Below are 27,953 nucleotides of genomic sequence, written 5' to 3'. Positions count from 1 at the left end.
GTAAGGGTACAATTATTTCGCGAAAAGGTCCTGTGTACAGTAGTCTTCTAGTTAAACGTGATCAGATAGCAATGCACTGCTTATTGGAGATATAATTTTTTCAAATTTTGGCTTAATGTTTCTCCCTTTATAGATATTTTGTCCACAAAAGTTGGTAGAATATTCTCCATAATTTTTCATGCATGCAAAACTTAACTAATTAACCAAAATTAAACGACAAAAAAATCACAATTGATAATCTTATGATGTATGCGCTGTGTTTGTGTGTGTGTGGGGGGGGGGGGGGGGGGGCGTGTCCGTTCTCTTTTTCTATGTGAATTGAAGTTTTGGTCGTGATTTCGATTTTAAATGTTCACCAATGTAATCCGCGTCATTACATACATTCAGAACCAGTAAAACATCAACAGGACGAGAGGGAAACCGCAAAAGGCATTAAACTTAACGATGTCTTACTTCTTACATATTACAGAAACCAATTAAAGGAGCTTAATTGAAGTAGATGGCTTCGGATTTTTATTTTACCACACGCGATATATAACGTTTACATCATTATAAAACTATATGATTCAAACATGTCTTACAATGAATCTGTCAATCCATTCTTCGAATATCTTAATATTTCCCGTGCTTTTGGATTGCTATAAAACAGAGTTTTTTTAAAAAAAAAAGAAGAAGATAAAACCATGTTTGCAAAATCTGCTGATATTTTTCTCTTTCTATATTCAAGGTGAATCAATGTTTTCCTCTCGAAACATTTTGAAATAAAAGTTTTACCTCTGATAGTGCCTTGATAAGGACCCACTTCAAAGCATTTAATTGATTACTCGAGCATGTAATAACAAAATCCGACTTAATATAGTTTGTCGCGTGTTATTATACAGTCTGTATATACAGGAAATCATTGCATTTAACAGCGCACCTAATCCCCAAAACAAATTTTGTCAAAAAGCCGTACTTCTCTAATGACTAAATAGTCGAGGAGAAGTAAGCCTCATTTACCTTCCTCTAAAGACGTCGTAAATTTTGAATTCATATGTACTGTGGTGGGATTTGTCAACATGTAGGAGCCCCAGCTCTCAGATACGGCTCCCCTTCTTAAATATTTATGTATATTTTGGACCTAGTTTACAAGCTGACTCTGGTAAATTTGTCTACTTCGATAGATCATTGCGCTAGATAAATAAAAAATCGGCGAAGGCAAACAACAAGTCATACACATATCCATGTAGTACGCGCGAGAGCAATATCGGCATTGCGGGTATAGTAGCGGCACGGATGGATTTCCTCATTACGCCAATAAGTTACTGATCGTATGATCTCCATCAAATAATTAAGAAAATTATAATTAGAGGTTCATTTAAAGGATTATCTGACGGGAGTCGATGCGCCGTTCCACTGACGCGAGTATAGCGGGGAGGCATTAAATAAACCTGTTAAACAGCGCACTGGTATTTTCGGCAGTTTTCTATTAACCTTGAGTGGTCTCGGGTGTTAACGGCGCAACCTGTAAACGATCCCCTTTTCAATTCTTATGCGACGGTCCCGATTAAATTTCCAATTGATTACAGAGAGGTGTCTGCACTGGGCGGCGAAGGATGCTGGTGGGATTGGGGAGAATTTCTCGGACTTTTAAATGTCATTGAAATGCAAAGCAAGTGGGAAACGTTTGTTTTTGAGCAGAGTTTCCGAAGATGCAAATCCCTGTTTGGAATATGACTCTAATTGGAATTTATGTAGCCACGCTTGTTTTTACTTCAGTGGACTCCATTCGTAGCACCACAGGTGAGATATAAAGATAAATGTTTTATTATAAAAAAGTAAATTATTGAATAGCGTAAAATGCTTTGAATTTTTTTCTTATCAAAGTCCATTGATTTCTTACAGACACAATTTGAATTTTCTTTTGAAAAGATATACATACCATGTAACGATTCAAAAAGTTAAACAAGCAGTTGCGTAACCTTAGTTAAACACGCAGCTATTTTCATAAAGATTTATTCTCATACAAAGGTCCAATTTAATTTTTTAGACTAAACTCGGCATGATAATATAAATAAATGAAAAATACTCAATGAGAGACTTTTAGGAAGGAATGAATATGTGTATGAATAGATATGATAGGATTCTTTTTTATGAGCTCACAGACAAATTGAGGCTAACATTAATTACTGATCAAAGAAAGAGAAAAAAGAATCTGTCATGCGCGCCTCTCTCAAACCCATGTGCAAGGAAGTTTTTTCCGCTGTATCAAGATTGAGCACAGGTTTTAAACGAATAGTTCGAGATTACGTGTAAAAGCCAAACATCAAACAACACTTATGATATTGGTAAACCCATTCTAGTATTTACACAATTCCAGTTTTACTTACAAAAGAGTTCCAATTAATAGATGGTTTTTGTTTGCTTAACCAACATAATGCCCAATACATTGATGTCATTTTGACGGATAATTTTATTTTTGACTTGTTAAGGTTTTCGGATGTATTTATCTATTGAAGTTGAAGAGAATAAACCAAACAGCATATCGTGTATTATAAAGGGATTTCGCAGTTTATTCAGTGACGAACTTTAGCAGTGCATTTTATCTGTGATAATAAACAATCACAATAAATATGTGTTAGCTATGGGAGAGGGTGTAAGTCACTCTCGGCTTCGTTGGATGTCTAAGAAGATCTGAATTAAACAGATAGTTTCATGGAGTGATTTAAAACATTACATTGCCTCATAAATATATTTATCTGTGTCTTGATATTTACAAGAAATAATCTTCTTTATTTGCAAATGTATTGCCCGCAACCATATCTTGTTTGCACGCAGAAGATTTGTTCACATAAAGAATATCGTACATTCCATCTTTAAAGATATCACCGTTGTTTAGATATAGGCGTTGTTGTATAATAAACACATAAATCTGGAGTTGAAGGGACAAGGTAGCGAAAATCTTCAGACCATTGTGCATATTGTCAGCTTTGCACAGTTCTTCACCGATCAGTGCAAGATTAATAAAATTGTTTCTCCCTCACAGAGAGAGAGAGAGAGAGAGAGAGAGAGAGAGAGAGAGAGAGAGAAGTCCTCTACTTGTACTTGGTATCCCGTATTCAATGTAGAAGAATGTCTTTCATGTGTTATCGATACTAGAAATGTTTGCTTAATAAAACCCAAGTGACAGGTCTCAATTGCCCGTGTTTACTTAGCATCAAACCATCCCAAACAACAATTGGGAACAAAAATCAAGCAAGTGAAAACGTCGAATTTACTTCCATAATTCACGGCGGTGAAAAACACGAGTTTGTCCCCTTAATGAGTGTCAGATAAACATAGAAAATAAGGGACTTAGAAGGTTTCTTTGTATCACGGAGAAAGTAATACCAAAATGTCGAACTATCACGAACCATCGCGCCGGTGTCCGTTGACAAAATGTGTCACTTGGTCGCCTGGTTTTTTATGAAATATCGTCTAAATTATCACGACCTTTGCATACCTACACGATACCAAGATTAAATTTAATATAATATAAAAGACAATTTTTCTTTGAAACTAAACTCTTTTATACAATTGCGTAAGCATCATTTGAGGACGCATGCTTAGTAATGCAATATACTAGCATTTTGTGAATAGAATTATGTTTTTATAGTAATTTTTAACAAACTGAAACTGCCTACTGTTTGGAGCATTAACTTTCCTGTAGACAATTATGCTTAATATAATTAATAACATTGAAAAAAAATTGCATGTTACGCTTTTTGTATTTCGAGCTATTAAGAATAGACATTGATGGCCAACACAAGGGACCGTATATTGCGTCTCAAAAAGGCATTATTTCGAAGAAAAAGTTGTTGGAGAAAATACTTTTCAAAGGAACAGTTTGAAACATTAGACGTTGTTTTTATTCATCTTTTGTAATTTTCTTTGCAAGTGATAAAAACCAACCCTGGACGAAATGGTTGCGCTCTTAGGTATTTTAAATCCACATTTATCTATCGCGGGAAAGTAGTAAAATTCTTATCGAATATACTTTGTTATCAATTTCTCATTTAATACCCAAATTGATATATATCCCTATAAATTTATGCGCGAACATTTACTCCGGGCTCAAAAGATTACCCCATCACACTGCCCCCAGTGTTTATGTCGCATCTGTTAGAAACCAAAGAATCAACCAAAGCTTTGGTCTAGCTACACAAGGTTTTTTTTTATTTGTTATGTAGCACAGTAATGTTAAGCGTGTTACCATCGCAGGGCTAGATGAAAGTTCACGAAGACGCTGTTAAACTGAATTTTATCGCTTCTTGTGTGTCTTGTAATTGTCATCAAGGGACCAACAAATATGGTAGGACAATAAACAAAAAATAAAGAGTGTAATAGCGCTGAATTTTAAAGTTTTGATAAAGTATGTATGTATTATTTTATGGAATTGAGTTAAGCTGATTTTTTGAGTTTTTTTACTCTGTCTCTTTCCTGACAAGAAAGCTTATTGAATCACCTCAATGTTCGGGTGTCTAGTCCCTATTTCAAGCCTCCAGCAGAGCGAATTGTTAGCAGACAGGATCCTGATGTTGTTAGCTTGCACAAGCACGTAAACATTATTCTTACCAAATATCTGACATGGAATAAACGAAACGAATTTTCTGTGTATATAAAGAGGTATTTATTGTACATTTTTCGTTGATTATACAACATGGAAATACAAGAACCCGACCAACACACAAAACAGCTTTTGATTATTAAGGCTCATAGATCATACCGGGCCAAACATTCTAAAAGAAAAAAATTGGGTGTCTCACCAGAATGAGATTTTTGCGATATATAAATCATAGAAATAGAGAAGAAGTGCTGTGTCAATAGACCAAATACCTTGCAGTCGTAAATACTTTTAAGAAGAACTGAACATACATTGTTTCTCAATAATCGATTGTCCATGAGCTGCTGGCATTGATTGAAGAAATAGAGGAACATGCTAACGGTCACAATGGGGATTTCTGTTATTAATGCCATTTATCACTTATATTTGATATCAGACCGCGGTCAACATTGTTGCAAACGTCGCCGAGAAATGCGCCATTAAAAGGATTGCATTAAGACACAATGGGACTCCGGTGAGGTTGCCTATAAATATAGGGTTTGGGCTTGATCAAATGGGCCAAGAAGTAAAAATTAGATTAATTAGCTTCAACAAAAAACGCTTAGGAGGGCGGGCAAGTGATTGGACCCCAAAGTGCCCGTATTGAAGGCTCTGATAATCGGGCACCTGCTCACTTGGGGGTGACAAATAGTTGTTCCTCCGTGTCTGACCCAATGTAAAGATGTTTCGTTTGTAATCAAGATAATATGGGAAGCCATTGATTTGCCGTGACAAATTGAAGATCACACATTGTTCTGGAATGTTTGGAAAAACGCTTTATAAGAGCTGAAATGATGAGACACACTTTTCACTTATACTGTAATAACGGGTAATTTTTATCATAAATCAAAACGATAAGGCTAGTTGATAAATAAAATATATGATATTTGATTACGCTTATAACGTTTATCAAATTTCGTTCTCATCATTTCTATCCTTCCTTGGCTATGATTGGTCGTAAATCGTGGTTTACAAAGACGTCCGCGCTCTACCTAAAAGCCGTGCACGTCGCTTAAAGAGCCGCCGTCGATCACCCAGATAAAAGTATTGCCTGGGTGTCATGTATTAGAGTGTATAAAATAATCACACTGAATTCTTATTCGACGTTTTTCACCTTTCTCATGATCCTGTGTTGCTTTGTATCAATGTCGGACGAGAAATTTACGACAACCTGTTCATGCTCGCGCCATTAACATATTATCTAACAAACTAAATCTTTTTAGCCTGAACTCAGGAGGGGAGGAGTTTAAGAAATAAGATAGATAACAATTAATTTGATTTCCCTGTAATAGGGAATTCAATTTTGAGTTCCAAATTCTTCCTGATAAAATAATAAAATCGTGAAGCGTAAGCCCACGTTGAACCACGGTCTAATACCTTTTTAAATTATGGATGATAATTGAAAGCGAAGACGTCTCCAAAGCCTATCAGCATATCTGAAAAATAGAGAGATATATACTTTATTGGAAGAGTAGTGCGGAATTTTAATTTTTCAATTTTAGATATAGATCCCTGTCTCTCGGAGCACCACACCATCATCGATGACTTCAGACGGAGTACAAAGTACCGACCGAAGGCGAGCGAGCGAAGACTCTGCGACAATGACTTGATCCCTGGGTGGTATCGCCTTAAGATTAACGGAACTGACGCCGATCTACCGACCAAATGTATCAAGGTGATATCTTGTAAAATTCACCTACTGGTATATATTCAACATAAAGATTTTACTCATCATTGAATTCACGAAAATTAACGTGACATAAGGATAATCTATTTAAAACTAGTACAGAGACAGATTATTCTAAGTACGAATCTCCCAATGGAGCAATGGTTTTTTTGTACCTTACTAATTTCTATATACAAAATAGAATAATCGAAAGATAAACCTACATTGTTTTTGAAATCAATCTAACATTTAAACATACCAATCTGTTCACTTTTTGATTCATTGTCTCTGAATGGGTTCGATATTCTCGCGGTCACACATAACTCTTATGTACAAAATAAAGTTGTTCTGTTATTTACAAATTGCTTTTTCACTGAGTGTTTTAATTTAAATCTTGAAAGTTCATTTTTGACACTGATACTAGAACCAATTGTCGTAATGTTTGGAAGTTGTCACGCACATCCAAGTTTTTGCAAACAGTAGCATCCCTAATTGGTAATACACAGCGAATTTGTGTTGAAGGTAAAGAGATGTGGGACCGCAGCTCCCATTTGGTTGTCAATGCCGAAAGATGAAATGCCAATCCCAGGGACAACTAAAAGCGGAAGTGCATGTGTCACGTGGGCCCCGAGAGGAGAGTACCCGGAATGTTGTCCTATCAGATTCCCAGTTGAAGTAAAGAACTGTATCAATTTCTTCGTTTACAAGTTAACGAGTACAGGAGGATGCGATTTAGCTTATTGTGCAGAAGGTGATGAAATGTTTCTGTCTACAGTAATGTACATACTAAGAAGTCTTTTTCAATTACATGTAAGATAACTCGATTGATGTTTATTATGTAACACCCGCTGAAAGGGACCACACAAGCGAACAAAACAATACTAGATAAGATAACCTTAATCTCTTTTTTACTTTATTTTCCATCTATATTATGTTTTTTTCAGTTCCTAAAAAGACGTGCTCAAGAGGACAAGTTTATATTCGACATTTAAAGAAATGCATAGGTAAATCAAACTAATTGCTAATTTCCCGGCAGAATTAATGCACTCGAAGTCTAATTTTATCACTAAGTTCATAAACTTTCAGACTACAACGCCAGAACCAGCAAGCCTTCACTGCAGGTGAGCGTCTCCAGGAAAAACGTCATGATCACGTGTACCTTCCGAGTTCTTAACAAACTGATTGCGATGACGTCACCAACATTCTACATCGCTTGGTACAGAAAAGAACGAGGGAATTCCTTGATTAAGTCTACTTTTACAAGGAAAACAAAAGACTCCATAGTTATCGGGGAACATGCTTTTTCAGGCGATACCGTAAGAGCTTTGCCTGGTTATAATCTCCTTTATATCAATGAAATGTATGTACAAAAACTACTTAAATTGTTTTCTTATTTTAATTTCAGGTAATCTGTAGCGTAGAGGAGATTTATCAGCAGAAAAACAAGAAAAGTAGAAAAAGTCGGCCTTATTTTATTGGAATCAAGGTAATGGCATCAAAGAGGGTTGAAAATATTTGACGCACTATCGCATGAGCTGTTTATTAGCAATGTGCTTTGTCACTCTATTTACAAGTGCAGTCTAAATTAAGTTCACATTTTCCAAATTGTTCTGTATATTGTTAAAAAAACCTCTTTGAATAAAATTCTAAAATATAAAAAGACTTCACACCATCACACCAGCCCATTTTATTGTGCGGTTGAGAACTCTTCCTTACTTCATGTGCCGTTGGTATAATGTTTGAAAGACCCACACTTTGAATGCCATCAACAGAAATTCTCGCTGGCTCAATGTATTTATGGCAATGTCGATTAGCCAGAAAGTTGATTTATTCTCGAGAAAGATTGAAAAGCAGCAAGTACTTGAGAAAAATTTAACTGTCGTGATATAGTCAAGAACGGGACAAACTAATAAAAGGTCTGTTCTTTGAAGCAGGTCGCATCGCCTCGTATCATCCATGTCAACTCTCTTGTTTATAACATAAGCGTATTGATGTACAAGGCTGCATTATCTTTATCTTTTGAACAATCTAGCGTTGCCTAAACGTTTCTTGATTTTTGCTACTTAGTTAATTCAAAGGTTGTTTTTGACGGTTAAAATAAAGGAAATCCCTTTGTTAGGTAAACAAATTGGTGATGAAATACAGTATTTCCTCCGCTACGGTGGCTATTTTTTTGTTTTGAGGAAATCCCTCATAATCCTAGTTTTTTGATACGCCCAATTTAAGGTTCGAAATCTCTCGAGTGTTTCCCGCACTGGAATGATATTGAGCTATTTTTAAAACCAGTATCATTTTTTTTCAAGATTAGATTTTTATTTTGTAATAAAAAAATCTATTCATATCTAGCATGTTCCAAATCAAACATGCAAAGCAAACTTTCCTCAAATACATATGTGGATCGCACATTAATTTTTATATAAATCTGAAATAAGACAGAATTTGATGAATACAAATTCGCGTAATAAGAAAATGCATGGCAGCTCCGGGGGAGGAGATGATAAAATTAATAAGCAAACAAAATTGAATATTGATGTAATTAGGTGAAGGTGTTTACCTCGAAATTTATTTATTTTGTAGCTTTTACGAAAGAAAATAGTTCTTCGGGAGGACAGACCCGTTACAAATGTATCCCTTATATCAACAGTGCCAATCGTGTGTGACAATAATGCCAACACGTGTGACATCACTGTTAGGTTGTCGCTTCAAACACCAGGTAATGATACAAACTCATTCTTTAAACACAGGTGTCCGCCAAAATTATTCCATTCAAAACACGGCACATTTATTGAAAGGAAATATTTGATTTCTCAATTTATTGCTGAATTATCCCTTTAACACATTTAAAAGAAATTGTTAAATGTTTAATTATGTTACATGAAACCATGTATATCATTGGCACTGAAGTATTTGCTATTTAATGTCTAAATTGTGTGTCCAACTGATTAATAAAAATATATTCTGATTCATAAAGGAGACATTTCCCCCACCATCGCCTTTGAGAAGTGCGTCGTACATTTTGGAATGGGTTGGAAATGTAAGAAGAACATTTGTCAGGAACAAACATTTCAAGTGGCCATGTCGCCCAATCTGAAACATTTGTCAAAGCAGAAATTAATTGTCAATGGTGACATTACAACAGCTAACCTTTTGTCCTGGAAACAGAATAAAGTTAACTTCAAGGTATTACATTAAATAGCAACAAACTTGTACCCCCCCCCCTCCCCGCTCCTAAACCCGCCTTTGTGTAATTTAGCAATCTATCACAAGTTTTCAAACCTACTCTGAAAATATATTCCAAAAGAGGAAGTGTTTGCTTTCTGGGTATGTTTAAACGATAGACCTATTGTTCTCGGATATATATTATAACGGAGCTGATCTAGAGCACTAAAACTGGCTAATTAGGCACCGTCCGCTAATTGACAATGACCAATATAAACTGCAATTCCCCTAAGCTTTCTCGAGGACCAATCGATACGATGGAAGTGCTGATTAATTTACTTTGGTCACCATTACCGGCGGTCTAGTTGACCAGTGACACTCCATATATGTCACGGGGCCATTAGCGATTGCTATTCACATTACACCAATGGTATCCAAATGAGAGCAGTTCCATAGCTTGCGCTATAGTTATAATAATATTTAACTCTTAGAGAAGTGTTAATGCGTAAACAAGTAGATAGATTGGTATAAAATCAGTATAATAAAATACAATTTTATTTGAGGTGTGTGACGTGTTCTATTTCAGATGAAGGTGGTTGACTTCCCCTCCGCTAGCTGCTACGTTCTGAGTGGTTTACATATTATCTCGTTCGCTGGCAGGTAAAACGCACACTCATAAAAATTCCCCGAAAGGTCATTGTTTTTGGAAAACAAACAAAAGATCAATGACTAACGGCAAAATAACTTTTGATGCCATATTCGTATTTAATCTTAAATGGACGCGTTCAAAGGTTCCGGATTAAATAGTTTGTTGAACGTGCCTATAGATGAATGGGTACATATTTTTCCCGTTGCAGCGTTGAGAAGGTGCAGGAAGAGGGAGTCTTTGTCCTGCTGAGCAGTGAAGAGTCATCGCTACAGGTAGATTTATGGGGGGTTCAGAGACACTCGCTGGGTATCGAACTGCTATAAACGACCACCAACTTCTCGCACCGTATTAATTGTGGTACTTCAGTATGGGTCGATAGCTTTTAATGTCTGGACAAGGAGTACACATAGATGGAGTGTTTGTTGAGGCACTGGAGTCGTGATGAAGGACAGACATCAGGAGACTTATCAATAAAAGGGGCCATAGGTCCTCATTGTTATTTCTAGGGTCTGAATTTGACGTCATAGAACGCCTCGTCAAACTGATTTATAACCATACATTTCACCTCACATTTAATGTTGAATGATGATACTTCAAGTGTGAGTTTAAGTGGACGCTGCAATCCTTTTGTTGTAAATCTAGGTGTCGCGTCATCATAATTCTTGTTCTCAACAAGCGTCATTGTTTGCACGGATGAATCTTAATCGAAGATGAGCATAAGCAAAGATACCATAAATATAGTACCATATCAGTGTAAACAAGAGTTAGTACCATATCCCCTTACGTCAGATTCGTATATAGGGTACAAAACACATGCAACTGAATATCGGAGTAAACAAGAGTTAAGAAGGCTAGATGATCATGGCAATTTTAAGACTGTATGTATCTCCTTTGAAAGAAGAGCTCTGTATAAATATAGAAAAATACCGAAATTCAAAAACTAAGATTTATATATTTTTTACTTTACTAAATGATACTTTATAGCTTTATAAATGATATTTAGGTCTGATTCATAATTTGTTGACCACCCAGCCTCTTTAAAATATTTAAAACTCTCCTTTTTATTCTTGATCAAGATTCACGCCCGGACAATGAGGAATCCCCAGCACGATATGTACAGTCTCTGTGGGCTTGCCATGCGCTATGAGGGTGTAACTGTTACTATAAATAGATGTTCCGATAACCAATGGAACACGCGCTTTACGCTACAGTACCAAGGCCAACAGCAAAACTCAAGAATCAACATATTTGAAGCTCGCAATGGAAAACTCTTGACGGTATACATTTCAATTAAGTAATGTAGTATTTCTTTATTAGAATGCCGACTGTTTCGGAAATAGCTTCATAATTTTTGAAATTGAATCTGATAAAAGGAATACCTATTTCAGATATACATACATGACCTCCTGCAAATTCGTATTGACATTAACTCATTGGATATATCAGCATCCGTCCATGTTTCCGGTTTCTATAGTAACAGAGTTGAGGGACTATGCGGAACCGTAGTCCGGAAGAGAAACAAGAATGCTGTTACTACGGTTACAAATGGCTATGGGTTCAAAGTTTGGAGGTTGGTAGGGTTCATATGTAAATTAAAGAAGTTTAGGAAATTGTAGACATTACCATCATTACTGTTTTTGATTAACCAGTTCAACAAAACATCATTATCTTTGTGTCCATTTCAATATAACGAAAACTCTAGTTGTGACAAAGACAGCCATAGATAGGGTTAACAAAGCTAAACATGTCGTCTCTGTTTACAGGATGGAATTGCATCAGAGCTTGTTCCACACCTCTTTCTTGGATTCATATGAAGGGATAAAAACTTCGCACCCTAACTGTCAGTGTTCACTTAACTCATCTCCAAACACGTGCACGGAGAACAAGAATAAAAGTGAATTTTACTCTTTCATATACCAGAAGGATATTACCTCAGAGTTTTACGTAACAAAAAAGAACCCACTCATCACCAAAACATACAACATATCCTCTAAACGGGACATCAGTGATAATAGTGTTTCCACGCCAAGTGACGCGAGAGAACAGTGCAAAGAGGTCATCCGAGAATCGGACCTTTTCCTCAAATGTGTTCCTCTGAGAGGAAGAATTTTGGTGGATATTATTTCTGTGTGTGAGAAAATCGCATCCGTGCAAGATAGATCCACGTGGATTCCAATAGTGCTACGTCTGATGGAGAGCGTGTGCAATTTTGCCTATACATCTAATACCTCATTGTCTGACCATAATGTCACATCTGGCATTGATCAGGTTACAATAATAAAAGACTTGTTCCGGTGTCCAGAAAACTGTTTCGAACACGGTGTGTGTACTAGAGACGGCTGTGACTGCTACAAGGGGTACTCGGGGGTGGAATGTCTGAACAAGGCAGGTACATGCACATTCTGAGGTTTTTTAACTGTTTTACTTAAAATAATAATTTCCTCAAGTCTTGTTCAAAAATGCAAATGCAATTTTTCAAAGTATTTTTCATATTAAAGATATACTACGATTGGTACAAAGGAATTTCCAAGACCGGTTATATACTACATGTGTATTGTTAATCACACTGAAAAAAATATTTAGCATAGTTTTGAACTATGTACGAGAAAGGCCTAAAAGGCCTTTAAAATATATATAATATTTTTACTGTACCAAAATGTTTTCTTTGTAAATGTGAAGAGATTTTTTTTTAATTTTTATTTTGATCCAAGTGCTCTCAATTCCAAAATGTGACATTATAAACTCGACCTTCTCCCGCAATTTTTTAAATTTATTCATAATTTAAGTCAATTCATTTGAAGGCAGAAAACATTGAGCACAGACTTGAACAAACAAAGTATTTTCATTAAAGATTCGTGCATCCAAAACTTATAACTGACAATGAGATTTTGCTTGTTCAAAGCTGCGCTCTATATTTCCCATTTGAAAAAAGATAATATAAAAAAGATATTATAAAATAATATTAAAAACGTGCGGGCAATTTGAGTCTAATCATATACTGTTTATATATAGTTCTTTCCACTAAGAAAGTTGTACTGTAGTATGCTTAACCCTTTGAATTTACCTCGTTTTAAATTCGTCCATTATTAGCATGGCAAATAGGGAGAAAATATATTGTTGAGAAATTTTCACTATATAGAGTTCAGTATCTAGTAGGATTTTACCAAAGTGTTCAAAAAATAACGTTATATTCCGTAGTTGTTCCAACAAACGACGGATCCAGCCAATCAACCGAAACAAGGACCGTGACCCCTACCCCTACTGACCTCTACGTGACTCCAAGGTCACCAGAGACGACCTATGTGTCAATCACAACCTCTACACCTAAAATAACTCCCAGCACCACCACAACCGCCTCCACAACGACCACAACAACAACCTTGGCAACAACAATGTCGAAAACAACAACCGAAAAGACAACTACAGCGAGTCCAACGACAACAATGGCGCCGTCAACTTCTCCACCTACAACCGCCCGTCCCAGGAATCCTATATTTGTGTCCTGTGACACAAGATCTTCTGGCTGCAATTTTGTTTACCTAAGAATACAATCAAATCAGTTCCCTGTGTCATGTCGTGTTACAAACTTGAAGGTAAAATTATCATAGCTTTCATTCAGATGTTTCCAAATCACAGGGATACACGAATACAATGGAATTTACGCGACTTAAAATCAGCAATTATACAATTTTCTCGTCCAGATTTGTATTTGTTGTCATGCAATGTCTGAATGTATCTTGTTTGACATGCAATTTCTTTTTTTAGTTCAAGAACAAAGAGTGGATTCCATGGCGACCCTCGATGTTTCCCGCCATTCGCTATGTCACTTCGACGCTTGCCGAATGTCTTCTAAATTCGTCAATTATAATTCCAGCGGATGGAGATCCCGTTTTTAAAGTCGAGGCACGTATTATGCTTTATTGATGAATGACATTTCAATGTTAATTCGAGTTTTTGCGGTTTAATTTTCTTTTACCCTTTAATTCAGGTCCTGGGAGCTGGAGGGGAAGTCCTCTCTGATAAACTGTTCTCCAGGATGAAAAAACGATGTCAGAGTTGTTCGTACTGGAGAGGATGCCGAACCAGGGTAGGCAGACAGCAATATTCCAAAAAAGATTATGTTTTATCTCTTGTTGTAAGAGCGATGTTTAATGGTCTGTTTTCTTTTGTAGAGAAATGTATGTGTAATTGATGGAAAGTGTTACATGGACCAAGATAAAAACCCTGCAAACAAATGCGAAGTTTGCTTGGCTTCGTCCTCCAGTAATCAGTGGTCACGAAACGAAGGTAAAAGCAATTGTTAAAATGATACCGACTGGTGAAGTCCTCACGTAGCAACGGACTTAAAAAGGCGCTCATAACACACAAAAATGATAAGAAGAACAGAAATTGATAAGTTAACATTAACAATATATCCACTGTTACCTTTGTAAATTAAAAAAAGCACTCATAATTTGCAAAAATGATAACAGGAACAGGAATTAGGTTAACATTAAAGCTATACAAGTATCCAGTGAAACTTTTCTAAATAAAAAAAATCCCACAATATTTATTTGAATACTAGTAGATAAACAATTTTTTAGTAGTTGTAGCTTTCAAACATAGCTTTAACGTTGAATATAACCCGAATTATCTTATTTTATTACTATATTATTAATAATTTTAGGTAAGATAAATTGACGTAGAAGCATATAAATTTGTTTTATTTACGGAATTATTAAAGTAAACTATTTTGGTTTGGGTTTTAAACGGCTTATTTTAGTCAATAATCACAGGAGAATGGATAATTGTACGGTAACAAGATTAATTGGTCTTGGGGAAATAGGGTTTGATTCTATGAATGAGACCATTTTTCAATGCCCAATAGATGAATTCATTCTCCTATCAAAAGATATTTTTTCTTAAAAGAAAATGCAATTACTGGCCATTAAAGATTAAAATATAAAATAAAAATGATAGACCACACATGCCCAATTAAAAATAATCAATGACATTTTGGAATTTTTTCAAAACATCAATTTTCTGGCAATGCACAAAGATGATACATATGGCATCTTTATTTTTTTAATACAGGCATTATAATACTTTTTTTTTAGTATTTTGCTACTGAAAGACACATTGTATTTGTAAAATATAACGTTATCTGCGACAAAGGGAATTGTAAGGTGTCCAATCATTTGAATGCATTTATTATAACAATAATTAGTTTATAAGGCAAGAGAGTTGTGGCCAATTTCCTATATTTTTTCTACTTCTAATTAAGAGGAGTTTTGTAAATTTAACTTTATAACTTAAAAAAATTGATTTCCACTCAAGAGTCAGTGTAAATGGTAAATTTTAAAATGAGGTTTTTAAAAAAAGGTTTTGGCCAGTTATCGACTCCTAAAGGTTAACTCTACTTAAAAAATTCTAACAAAAGCAACGATTTTATGAATATTGTTTTTGATAATCTTGCTCGATAACGTTTCGCTTTAATCAGCTTCAAATATACGTTTTGTGTTTACTTCAAACGATACTTAAAATACATCAGTAAAATTATAAGTATATTAAATTAGTTAGAATTAATAAATGAAATAACAGTGATTTCATTAGAAAAGCAACACAAATTTTGTAGTTATAATGCATATGTTACATTAAAAGTTTAAAATTTATCAATTTAAACTTAACTATAACAGTTTTAAAACTGGTATAGTTAAGTTTAAATTGATAAATTTTAAACTTTTAATGTAACACATATATTAATGAATCGTGATTTGCTTTGAACAGATAACCTTCCGCCGGTTCTTCAAAGAGACCCATACAAATTCTCCATGGTGGAAGGGGACACCATCAATGGCAGCATCCTGGCGTATGACCCGGAAGGGTCACCCCTGAGGTTCAGCATCAACAGCACGCGCGCTACCGTGCAGCAGGGAGGTGCGTTCGTGTACATGACAAACGTATCCTCGCTCGGAAGAAAAGACTACTTTGAATACTTTAGAATATCTGTGATGGACGAGTGCAGTTTGCAGTCTTCCATTGTCATCAAGGTCGGGTTCTTTAAAAATGTTTTTAACTTTTGTAGTTGAATGTAATTAAATAAATTCAATTCAATATTTGAAAGCATACAAGGATTTGGTAAAAGTTCATGTATCATTCATAGGTGGCAGTGAGATTATGCAGTTGTCAAAATAATGGGAAGTGTGTTAACAAGACCATAACAATGCCGAACAATGACCGCAGTATTGAATGTAACTGTCAACATCCTTACACAGGTATTCTTTTAGATTATTTACATTAAAAGCAAAACAAGATTTTTTAAAACATAGTCTGTTATATGATTGGCTGAATGTGTTTTACCGTTGATAGGTTCCCGATGTGAGAAGTCTCCAGATTACTGCGCGAGCCGACCGTGTTTTCCCGGGGTGCAATGCACGAACTTGAATACCTCCTATAGCTGCGGTCGCTGCCCCTCTGGATATGCTGGAAACGGCGCTATCTGTGAGTAAGGTTTCTGTAAACAGCAGCCTTTAAGGGGGATTAGCCCTAATTCTCAAAGATTGAGCAGTGTTTGATATACAGAGCCTGTGATTTAAAGGTCGGCGCTAAATATCAATCAATTATGTTGTTAACGAATTGCCATTAATACCATAGATTACTAAAAGGTTTTTTTTCTTCTAAACGAATCTCAAAAAACTTTCTAAAGGGTTTGTTTCAGTGTGATTGATGAGTTAAGAATCTTGTAACAATTTTATCAGAGCTGAGAAAATAAAACATAACATTGTTGGCTTTTCTTTAAACTAGGTAAGCCCTCGTGCAGTTCATCACCCTGCTTTGAGAACGTTACATGTATTGACGATTTTTATGGAGAGAGGGGATTTAGATGTGGACCGTGTCCCCGATTTTACCGTGGGGATGGTGTCAGATGCAACAGGACAGGTCATTAGAAGAAACTTTAGTCTGAATTTAGATAGCTTAATGTTAAACAAAGAAACAGTCTTCCCTCTTTGATAGACAACTTCTGAAATTAGATATGTCATATTAAAATAGAGCAAGGTATTACATATTTAATGTTATTGTAGACGTGGATATTTGTAAATACGGTGTTTGTCCCAGAGATGGCCAGTGCAAAAACACGGAAAAACCTCCGGGTTATCTTTGTTTACCATGTCCATCGGGTTACCATGGAGATGGACAAAAATGTACAGGTTAGCTAAAATTATTACAGACATTTTTTCTGTTTTACATTCATATGAAATATGCATTTTAATGATACATAAATCTTCTAGATAGATGTAGAGTAAATTGTCTTCATGGCGGCACATGTGTTGGTGGCAATAGTTGTATTTGCAAGCAGGGTTATGAAGGAAACATGTGTGAAAGAGGTAAATTATTATTTATCTTACAGCTTTTAAAATGTAAATGGAGTTAATAATTTGTATAAAACTAAATCCAGATGCAGAAAAATCCATAATTAATTATATAAATATCAAACAGTCCAAAAGACAAGCAAATAATGAAAAGAACAACGCAAAATATCAACCATAACAATTTCACCTTTTCAGAAGTATGCTCAATAAAATGTCTTAATGGAGGGCGGTGCTACAAGAGAAATCAGTGTGTCTGTCCCGCTGAATACACGGGGTATTACTGCCAGACACCTGTATGTAGCCCTCCATGTCAGAACCAGGGCGTATGTGTGCGCCCGGGCACCTGCTATTGCCCGTATGGGTATTTCGGTTCTTCTTGTGAGAGAGGTTAGTACGAAATGTAACGTTTTCTTTGGTTTGCAATTTGCAGAAGCATGCTATTTTGAAACACGCAAACACCAAATGACATGATCTTTCTTAGAAATCTTTATTTTCTATAGCACATGTTTTTTTTGTGTTTGATAGTTTTAATCTCCCGGGTGTTGGAGTATATCTATCTATATATAAAACCAGAACTAACAAAAGCCTTAGTTTGCCTCTTTGCAAGTAGAAGTAGGCGTAGAGTCATTGTGCTGATTTCTGATTACAGCTATGTGCTTTCGCAGATGCAGATTCTTGTGTCAGCTGAGTTATAAGAGATGTTAGTATTTATTTTTTTTTGGTTTTGATCTCAAATATTATGTCACAATGTATGTTTAAAAGACAAAGTGGGGCATCTTGCTTTATATAGATAATTATGTAATTTGAGTTTTCTTCTTATTCTTTGTAATACTAATATGATTAACGATATCTCTATATTAATATATTTCTAAAATCTTTTAACATAACAGACAAACAATTAAACAAACAAACAAACTAACTAACAAAGGCTTTTGGCTTCTAAATTTCGCTCTTGACGCCTTTTAGCAACATGCTGGACCTATTGTCAAAATGGAGGACGTTGTGTGTTCAATTCCTGTCAATGTAGAAGCGGATGGTCCGGTCAACATTGTCAGATACGTAAGTAAAGATAAGCTGAGAAGTCCCGCGTTTATTAGATTTGGGTTGGAGGATATTCAAAAACGCATGTGTAAATCTCGTTAAAGCTAAATGTGACACGGGCTGCATGAATGGAGGTACTTGTGTAGGGTCAAACCAGTGCAGATGTACCCCTGGGTACTGGGGCTCCTATTGTCAACATGGTGGGTAATATATAGGTGTTTTCATTATATTATTATCTATTTACATTCAATGTATATTTCTCCTTAAGTTTGCATTGGAAACATGTGACGTTCAATATTCAATAACATGAACATCTCTAAACGTCATCACGGCTTTTGTATAGATGCATTACTGTTTCATTTATGAAACGTTTAAACATATCTAGATATAACCATTTTAATATTAACTTTTGAAAAATAATCAGTAAATCACATTTATACATCTGAAAAAAGGAGTTTTTAACGGCAAAGTTTTAAAATACCGGTATATGTCGCACTAAACGGCAATTTATATGGTTTTCCCATCTATTATCCCTATCCATGACAAAATGGCTTTAAAGCGACTAAACAAACATTGCATATAAATAAACATAAAAATGAATATATAAACATTCAGTGCTTAAAGAAGTGCACAGCATCGTACTGTTTTTGCTTTTGTTCACAGCTTTATGTTGGCCCCGATGTCGATATGGCGGACAATGCATTAGGCCAAACGAATGCAGATGTAGACCAAATTACTCTGGTCGGTATTGTCAGGTAAGCGCTTTAGATCAATCATAATTCTAAACTTAGTTATAAATAGAGTATTTTTGGAAACCTCACTAAATCGATAGGGGAGAACATTTTATTCAATATTTCTTTATTGGTTTCAGATTGTTGATAACTGAGTTGCGATGCTGCAAGGGGAACCATCAACGTTTTGGGTTTACGGGGATCATACTAACATACTCATTATTTCCTTGTTTGTTAATTTTGTTTTATGTTGTGACTATTTGCTTGTGTTTTGAGAGAGAGAGAGAGAGATTAATGTGTTGTGACTATTTGCTTAATTGTGTTTGGAAAGAGAGAATGAGAGAGAGAGAGAGTTATTTTGATTTATTTAAAATAAAAATAGTCTTCGATATTTTTCCTCTTTATTATCTTTGATATAGCTCTTAAAAACCTGCAGTGAAGAATACACATCTAAAACAAGTAGTTTTGTTAGTGAATTAGCTTTGACAAATATTGATATCACTTTATATTCAAAATATGAAATAAATACAATAAAAAGCTAGTTAAAATACAAACATGGCCCAGAGTCATTGAGGATAACACGAGTATAACAAAACCAAGGCCTCGTAGAATGGATATTTTAAATTATAGATGTTGCTGAAAAACAATCCTTACCCTAGCTAACCCTGTTTATTTTACATAAAATTTATTCGTATTTAAAATCAAAAATATTTCAGAGTAGGAATATCCTATTCAACTTTTTCGACAATATCCAAGTTACTCAAAGTTTCATTTCAGTTAGGCAACTTGCAGGTTAGCATAATGAGAAAAAACGCTATACATTTCATTGGAGAGTGGAATAACACTTATATGCTTCTAGTATAAGATCTTTATAATTGTTTTCTTATCTCGAAATTTTAAGATAGAATATCTTGTCGCAATAACGAGACTATTTTCTTCCTTAAACTTTGCATGACATTAGAAAGCACAATAGCATCACTGTGATTCACGATTGTTCTTGTCAAGTGACAATAACGCATTTCAAACAAGAAAACATATTGGTTGCATATACTATATACACCATTTTTAGTCATATTACCCGTTCTCTATCATATGATATTGCACTTTGCTGTTTTCAAGACCCATAGAGTGCGGTTACGTATTATTAATCATTTTTTAACCAATGTTTTTCAACCAAACAATTCAACTAATTTACGTTAAAATATACTTCACTAGTATGAAAATAAAATGTGTATCACATGCACTTGACTCTAAAAAATAATTTTGAATGTAAATGATTTTGTAGTATATACTATATACATGTAATTATAGTAGAAAATATTATTTATAAATGAATTTTTTAAACCTCAAGTATGTAAATACAAGACGCTACTATGCTAGAAATGGTTTGGAACTCAATGAGCCATGATTTAATTTCAATGTTTGATAGGTAGTGTCATCATGTGAAAATTGATATGTACATATTCAATGAAAGCATGTTATATTCCAACGTAAACTGGCTTAATATCAATGGTTTGATCTCAGAATATGATGATTAAATATTGATGTAGAATAGTTCGACACAAGTGTATGGTGGCTGCTCTCCTGTATCCTATTATGTCTTAGATGATATCGAAGGCTAGGGATTTGACATCTGGACTTAAAGTCGCTCATCTTCTTCGAATTCTTCACTGAGAATGGTATTTGCGTAGACATCTGAATCTTATTTAAATAACATGTTACCGATTACTTGTTCATTATGCCAAAGAATGTACAAATAAAAAATTTGGTTAAAAAACAAAACAAAACTGTGATCTTACAATAAGCAGCCTTTTTCTAAATACATATAATCTTCCAATAGGCAGGTTTTTTCTAAATACATGTAATTTAAATGGACACAGACACGATTTGAGCCCAAAATTTTCAATTTTCCCCAATTCTTACGCCTCAATTCATTAACATAGACATTTCTAAAGCTTCTTCAAAATTTGAATGTAATAAAGCCAAATTGAACTAATTCAGAGATACAGAGTTTCGAAATTCTTTCATTTGTAAACAAAGCTCTAGCCTTGTCTTTTATTAAATTGGTCTTGCATTGGTAAAGACGAACATTAAAATCTTGTTTTATCTGTCTATATTATTTTTGAACACGATGAAACACTTTAGCTAGTATCTCACAACTTACAAATCATTACCTTAAACTAATAGATATTCCTTATTATTATTTGTTAAAAAAAGGCAAAGGCTTTTTACATCAGAAGTTTTAAGTTGTAAATAAATTCAATCTTGACTTTTGGATTTCAATTTTTTGCCTTGCAACAGGCTATCAATCTACCATTAAAACTGATGGATAAAAGTCCAAATTCCATAGCTCAAATCGTGTATATGTAACGCAAGATATATTTAGATTAAATTTTTGAAAAAAATCGTTTAAGATTCATTGCTTTATCATGCTTTGATAAAAAATTCTGACCTTTTATAATCACCTTGGCCTTCCCTCCACTTGGCCGGTCTATTGTCATCTCCTCGTACAGAGCAGGCCCTACTGACTTTGCTCTCAGACTTGAATATTCCCTAAACATAAACTAAACGTCCTCTGAATTTGATTGAATTTTAAAAACAATTTTTTTTCTTAAAATTTCATATTTAAGTAACAATGATAGCATATTTGAGTATTCCCTAAACATAAACTTAACGCCCTCTGAATTTTATTAAATTTTAAAAACAATATTTTTTCTTAAAATAAGTTCATATTTAAGTAACAACATAGCATATTTGAGTATTCCATAAACATAAACTTAACGTCTTCTGAACTTGATAGAATTTCAAAAACAACCATTTTTTCTTAAAAGTAAGTTAATATTTAAGGAACAATGATAGCATGTGTAATAAAATACCATGAGTACATTCAAGTGAAATCAACAGTGAATTGTGCTTACATCGGGGCATCGTTTGGTTCGGCGGGTGGATCCCTCCTTTTAGCCACCGTCTTGTCGGTATGCTTTTTGTTTTTTGAGAGTATAGGTTCACTGTGAATCTTTTTAATGCTGTTAGCTAAAAAAATGAAATTTATTTTACACCCAAGGTCAGTGTAAGACATAATACTGTCTTGGTCTGTGATAACACTGCGAATCAAATTTGTAACGTGTATATATATATATATATATATATATATATATATATATATATATATATATATATATATATATATATATATGATTTCATCAATGAAGCCTCGTGATCATTTCATAATACTCAATGAATTATTTCTTGTTACGTACAGAAAAAAACATTATCAGTAGAAAAATGAGCTTACATTTGGTTGGCTTTTTGGGTATTACCAATAGAAAAATGAGCTTACATTTGGTTGGCATTTTGGGTATTACCAATAGAAAAATGAGCTTACATTTGGTTGGCATTTTGGGTATATTTTTGATGGTCACATCCTCGGTTATGTCTTCGTAAAGCGATTGAGCCTGTGGATCTCCGCCAGTTGTACTATGTCTACAAAAAAGTTACAATCTACGAGGTTTTTTTTCTAAGAGCCTAAAATTTCAAATTATTGAACGAATTAACACATTTTATTCAATCAATTTAGGGAAGTAAATTTATGGATTTTCTTCTATGCATACTGTAAGTAGATTTTTAATTCTTTTCGGATGCAAGTTTGATTGTGAGGAGAACCAATAAAATCAAAGACAATTATTAATGATTCAAAAGTTATTCATAGTTGCATTTACAGATGTTCATGTATATATATAATTATTTGATTTTCCTACTGAGATTTGACTGGAGGTTTTTCAGAGCATTCATCGTCTGGATGATTTTCAAAGCATTTTTCCTGTTTCACTTCGGTATTTTCTGAAACCTTTCTCTTTTCAAGAACTCGGTCCATTTCAAAAGTTTCTGGCATTTTCTCCATACATATGCTCGGGCTTCTTTGAACTGCAATTTTAAATTAACTGAAAATGAGTGGCAATGTAACATGGTCGTTGCATGCTCCTTTCTTCACATTTTGCTGCTTATGGCTACAATGTTTGACGTCATAACAGTACATGTAATTGTTTCCTTAATTTCTGATCGCGTACAGAGACGCGGAAATTTTGTGCAAGGTCATACAACGATTCTTATCTTTCTTTATAATTTAACACCTGATCAACATTGTGTTCAAATAGTCCGTCCTTATTTTCAATAACAATTAGAGTTCAAAGAAAAAAAATGTATAGAATTTTACTTCCGCAAATTAGTGATTTGTGCATGTTACTAAAGAAAAAAATCTCAATTCTTTTTTTTTTTCGAACCCAAATTAACAAATGATCGACAATCTTATTATGGTTGTGATAAAAGAATATATCATGGAATAAATATATCCATATCTTTACCTGTTCTTAAAATGGCAACCGTCAGAAGGACTACCAGAGAAAACGCTACGAAAATCGACAGACTAAAAACGGTGTACTTGTAGGCTAGACTCTCAAAGAACTGCTGTTCTGGAATCGCAAAAAATACAAAGGAATAAATAAACTAATGTATGAATAAATCTACAAATAAATAGATTCAATAAATAAAAAATTATTCTTTATCACTTAAATTGAAGAAAAATGAGTTTATCATAAATAAACTAATCTATAAATAAATCTACAAATAAATATATTCAACAAATACAAAATTATTCTTTATCACTTAAATTAAAGAAAAATGAGAGAAACCCTCTATATGTAATAGTACTATTTTACCAACCTGAAGTTTTGAATTTTACAAACACTTTCTTGCTATCACCGGCGTCATTCCGAGCAAAGACAAACGCTTCGTACTCTGTACCTTCCTCAAGGTCCTCTAGTTTCTGGTAATAAGTTCCATTAATTTCTGATTCCGGTGAATTGTAATGAAATACCTGTCGATTTAAAACGTGGTATGCGCTCACATAATGTTGATTTACTCCCATATCTGCGACCCACCGTAACTCTGCCGACTGGGAGGAGGAAACGGCCACCCTAACGCCTGTAGGAGGGTTTGGTGGACCTGTATTTATGAAAAAAATATCGGTGCATAAAAACTTTATCTTGGTTTCAGTCATATTCGTGAGCATAATTATTCGTGTATTTCAAAACGCACTCTATTTAAGGAGGCTGGGGGGTCAAAATGTAATATAATATAAAACCATCAGATTTATTTGAAAATTTTATATGTGATTTCTGAAGCTATCAACTACTATTTGATAAAGAAAAATTTCATGTATCTTAATATGAAATTTTATCATTTTCCATTATTTTTATATGGAGCTCTTCTTTTAAAGGAGATCAATATTGTCTAAAATGGCAGCCACCCCCCAGCCCCCTTAAAGTGGTATAGGACGCATGTCGATGTTGATGTAGATAATTTGACATAATCAAAATACTTTCACCGTGTTAGAACTTTCAAATCTTACATTATTTGACCAAAAAAAAAAACGCGTTTAAAATTTTTTTTAGAAAGGAAATTTGTTTTAAAAGAGACTCGAACTCATGACATATTGTTATTTCGATAGGAAGTATGTCACAATATGGAGGTGTCTAATATCGGTGGAACCTTAAGATAAATAAATGTGTGCATGGACATTTGCTTCGCTATAATTTAAGTTGTTTGCAAATATCATACTTTTTTAAACATTTGATTTTGTAGATCCGCTCACAAAAAAATCCACGAAAATTGATGCTTAACGAAAAATAATGAAACCTACCATACGGTTGTAGTGTAAAGCTTTCATTTGCTTGTAGAATTAAACTTCCATAGGACACATTTGCCAAGCATGTGTAAATGGCATTTGTAACAGAAGTGACGTTTTGAATAACAAGGATAGAATAAGAATCAGACACTTGAATCTGTGGAACTACTGTGTTATTTTTGGTCCATTGAACACTTGGAGAGGGAAACCCAGTGGCTCGACAGTCCGTGAAGAAAGGCTGTCCAATTACAGCGCTGATTGTTTTTTCATTGAGTTGAACTTCTGGTTTAACTGAAGTAGGAGATAATTCGGACTTTACAAATACTATATGAGATTTGCAGACTTGAAACAAAACTTAGATTAAACGAGTTTCTAACCAAGATTACACACAGGATTTTGATTCTACTTGTTTTGATATTACAATTCATTTTTACCATACTTCAAACAACATAGCATAATGAAACCAATTTATCATTAGAAAGGCATCTTTCTGAGTATTTTGATATTTAAAACGTTTATATACATATTCATATAAAAAATACTTGCAACTTCCCTTTTCAGGTTGCCAAAGCGTAAAATATAAAATGATAATTTTAAAATCATCAACAGAAAATAGTATATCTTAGATAAATTGTGATCTTACTAGAGATGTATAATAAAGGACGTTTTGATCATTCTAATAAAAGTTTTCAAGTTAAGGAACCGTAAACTGTATCAATTCAGTACATATTCCAATAAGTAGCTTTTTGATTCATACCATCACTAAGTAGGAAATATTTTGCTATTTTGTAAATGAGATACAGTTTCTCAGAAATAAGTGCAAAATAAACGAGAAGTTTAAAATCACACTGGGCCTGTCCAGTAAACCTGTTTTACATTTTATATTAACTTACCTACAATGTAAAGGGAGTATTGCTGACTATCCTTTTTCTGACCAAGAACACTGATAGCGGAGCACATAAAATGGGCAGACATGAACGACTGCTTTACATCTAGAATTTCAAAAACTTCCCTCTTATCGCCGCGAAACTTAAAATTATCATTTTCAACAATTTGTGTCAAGTTGTTGACAAACAACCACGATATGTTAATGACATTTGCTGTTGGAGGTGCAACGGTACACCGCAGAGAATAATTGTTTCCAGCAATGGCAGGCTTGGTAAAAGGTTGTTCTATTGTCACATCAGAAATGAGATCTGAAAAGAAAACGACATCATTGCGTCTTTCAAAAACACAATTCATCATAGTAATGATTATCATATACATCCTATTTCCGACCAAGTACTTACCTATCACTGTTAGAGGTATTCCACTCCTACTACTACAGTTATTTGTGTAGGTCCCACTGTCTGTTTGGGTCAGACCTTGAAGGCAAAACTGGATACTTCCGGACCCTTCAAAAGTGGCGTTCACTACCCTGCCCAGGTATTCTGGTTCTTCGGTCACATTATGGTTATCACTGTCGTAGAATAATATTGTTTTGGTGCTATCTTTGGTAACACTGCAATTGCTGCCTGTAGAAACTTTAGCGACAAAGTCAAAACAAAAGATGCTTCCGGTATGAGCAAATGTCTTGTCTTCTGTAAAATACGGAATTGAAAATGTATAAAAAATTGTCTTACTTACATGGAAATTAAGAATATCAAGTTTATGACCCAACATAGATGTTAACTTACCCAGCGTCCATGCACCTCCAATAAAAACTAAGCAAACGAGCTTCAGGAACATTTCGGAATTAGATGATTTTTAAAATAAAGATTATGAGCTCGATCTCCAAAATAAACAAAATGAACCTGGTTATTGTACTTTGATATCATATGGAAAAATGTCCTGGGAAAGTTCATTACATACTTCAGCGCATTAATATGTGGGTATCTTATTTTCCTTGTTATATGAAGGAAATACTAACCCATGCTTCCGCAAAATGGGCATAAATTCTTAAGTTGGTATTTAATTCCTCAATTTGCAATGCCCTTCAACAAAAATTATGTTTTAAAGAAATGTGCTTAATTTAGATGAAGGGGAAATATAATGATTCTTAATTTATTATTGTGAACAAAAAATCGACCCACGTTATAACAAATAAAATACCTTTAATGCGCTTATTGGTTGAACATCCATGGAACTTCTTAATTTAAAAAATAAACTGAGTAAATTTCATACAAGATTAATTTCGTTTCTATCGATGTCAGGAATTCGCACCGACATTGTCGAATAATTAAAATGTCTGTCTGGTTTTCATTTACACATGAAAAACTCTATAATATAAAACATGTAGTGATATTTTGTACCGATAAAGTGAACTTTTATATCATTGTCTTCCCATTCTTTGGTTTGTCTTCTCCAGAAAATATGATAGAATTATTTATATCTATCTATATTTATAATGCACTGGAAAACTAGATATAAAAGATGGAGACTTTTACGATATCACGTGGGGTTTTTAAACTACGTGCTACATAGATTCCCTACTTTAATTTGAAGTCCTACATATTTATCTGCTTGCGCGTGGTTTTTTCAACAGTTTTGTTTATTTATTTAAAGAATGCATTATGCTATTCAATTGTTTATCAACAGCTTTGTTTATTTATTTAAAGAATGCATTATGCTATTCAATTGATTATCAACAGTTTTGTTTATTTATCTAAAGAATGCATTATGCTATTCAATTGTTTATCAACAGTTTTGGTTATTTATTTAATGATTGTTTTATCGATCCTAATCAATTTGACATGTTTGTTTCCGTGCAAATACATCGACAATTAGGTAGACATTTTTGCTATATTATCAATTTATTGTGTTAAACATTTAACGGACTAGACCCAGATGTTTAAACTTCATTTACCAAACTCATAAAATCGGTATTAGCAAAAAAGATTTTAAAAAAGAAGTCGGGTTTTTTTTAACAGCGTCTCTATTTTATGCCATGCGCATGTCATGGCAACACTTATTTTTGTCACCATTGTCTGCTATCTGTCATTATTCGTTGGCATCCTCGAATAAAGTGCATTTGGCTCAAAATATATCAATATTATATTCTTCATGATGATAATT

The 27,953-nt window shown here is 34.1% G+C and overlaps 2 protein-coding genes across 6 annotated transcripts; one reads left to right on the top strand and one right to left on the bottom strand.

Annotated features, from left to right (window-relative positions):
* Positions 1-1,083: 1,083 nt before the first annotated feature.
* Positions 1,084-19,607, top strand: LOC128155299 (von Willebrand factor D and EGF domain-containing protein-like). 4 transcript variants are annotated; one of them, XM_052816936.1, is made up of 29 exons: positions 1,085-1,782; positions 6,124-6,296; positions 6,810-7,038; positions 7,232-7,291; positions 7,374-7,603; positions 7,693-7,773; positions 8,865-9,000; positions 9,259-9,467; positions 10,033-10,106; positions 10,304-10,367; positions 11,172-11,372; positions 11,484-11,665; positions 11,859-12,484; positions 13,294-13,688; positions 13,861-13,998; positions 14,084-14,182; positions 14,268-14,382; positions 15,862-16,124; positions 16,238-16,349; positions 16,444-16,575; positions 16,879-17,013; positions 17,157-17,282; positions 17,364-17,459; positions 17,640-17,831; positions 18,094-18,144; positions 18,411-18,503; positions 18,590-18,685; positions 19,149-19,240; positions 19,357-19,607. In XM_052816936.1, exons 1-29 carry the CDS (start codon positions 1,692-1,694, stop codon positions 19,369-19,371), a joined length of 4,506 nt encoding a protein of 1,501 aa, XP_052672896.1. In that variant the 5' UTR covers positions 1,085-1,691; the 3' UTR covers positions 19,372-19,607. The 4 variants fall into 4 exon arrangements, with proteins under 4 accessions (XP_052672897.1, XP_052672896.1, XP_052672899.1 ...); XM_052816937.1 differs by lacking the exon at positions 18,094-18,144 and having other exon boundaries at positions 1,084-1,782; XM_052816938.1 differs by lacking the exon at positions 18,590-18,685 and having other exon boundaries at positions 1,087-1,782.
* LOC128155300 (uncharacterized) lies at positions 19,607-27,141 on the bottom strand. 2 transcript variants are annotated; one of them, XM_052816941.1, is made up of 11 exons: positions 26,576-27,135; positions 26,189-26,479; positions 25,793-26,095; positions 24,915-25,190; positions 23,936-24,217; positions 23,578-23,685; positions 22,975-23,140; positions 22,602-22,699; positions 22,135-22,249; positions 21,669-21,769; positions 19,607-20,917 (listed from the first exon to the last, which is right to left on the bottom strand). In XM_052816941.1, the coding sequence occupies exons 1-11, from the start codon at positions 26,625-26,627 to the stop codon at positions 20,856-20,858; spliced, it is 1,854 nt and encodes a 617-aa protein (XP_052672901.1). In that variant the 5' UTR covers positions 26,628-27,135; the 3' UTR covers positions 19,607-20,855. The 2 variants fall into 2 exon arrangements, with proteins under 2 accessions (XP_052672901.1, XP_052672900.1); XM_052816940.1 differs by having other exon boundaries at positions 26,189-27,141.
* Between the last annotated feature and the right edge of the window lie 812 nt (positions 27,142-27,953).

Source organism: Crassostrea angulata, chromosome 7 (assembly GCF_025612915.1).
Source record: "Crassostrea angulata isolate pt1a10 chromosome 7, ASM2561291v2, whole genome shotgun sequence".
NCBI lineage: Eukaryota > Metazoa > Mollusca > Bivalvia > Ostreida > Ostreidae > Magallana > Magallana angulata.
This window is presented reverse-complemented; position numbering and strand designations above follow the sequence as displayed.

Coding starts and splice junctions, on each gene's coding strand:
- LOC128155299 (XM_052816936.1), top strand. CDS start 1,692: ATGCAAATCCCTGTTTGGAATATGACTCTAATTGGAATTTATGTAGCC. Junction 7,039..7,231: donor TTTAGCTTATTGTGCAGAAG/GTGATGAAATGT, acceptor TGTTTTTTTCAG/TTCCTAAAAAGACGTGCTCA. Junction 14,383..15,861: donor TCAGTGGTCACGAAACGAAG/GTAAAAGCAATT, acceptor TGCTTTGAACAG/ATAACCTTCCGCCGGTTCTT.
- LOC128155300 (XM_052816940.1), bottom strand. CDS start 26,627: ATGTTCCTGAAGCTCGTTTGCTTAGTTTTTATTGGAGGTGCATGGACG. Junction 24,218..24,914: donor CTTTACACTACAACCGTATG/GTAGGTTTCATT, acceptor TCATAAATACAG/GTCCACCAAACCCTCCTACA. Junction 22,700..22,974: donor AAACCTCCAGTCAAATCTCA/GTAGGAAAATCA, acceptor ACTTTTTTGTAG/ACATAGTACAACTGGCGGAG.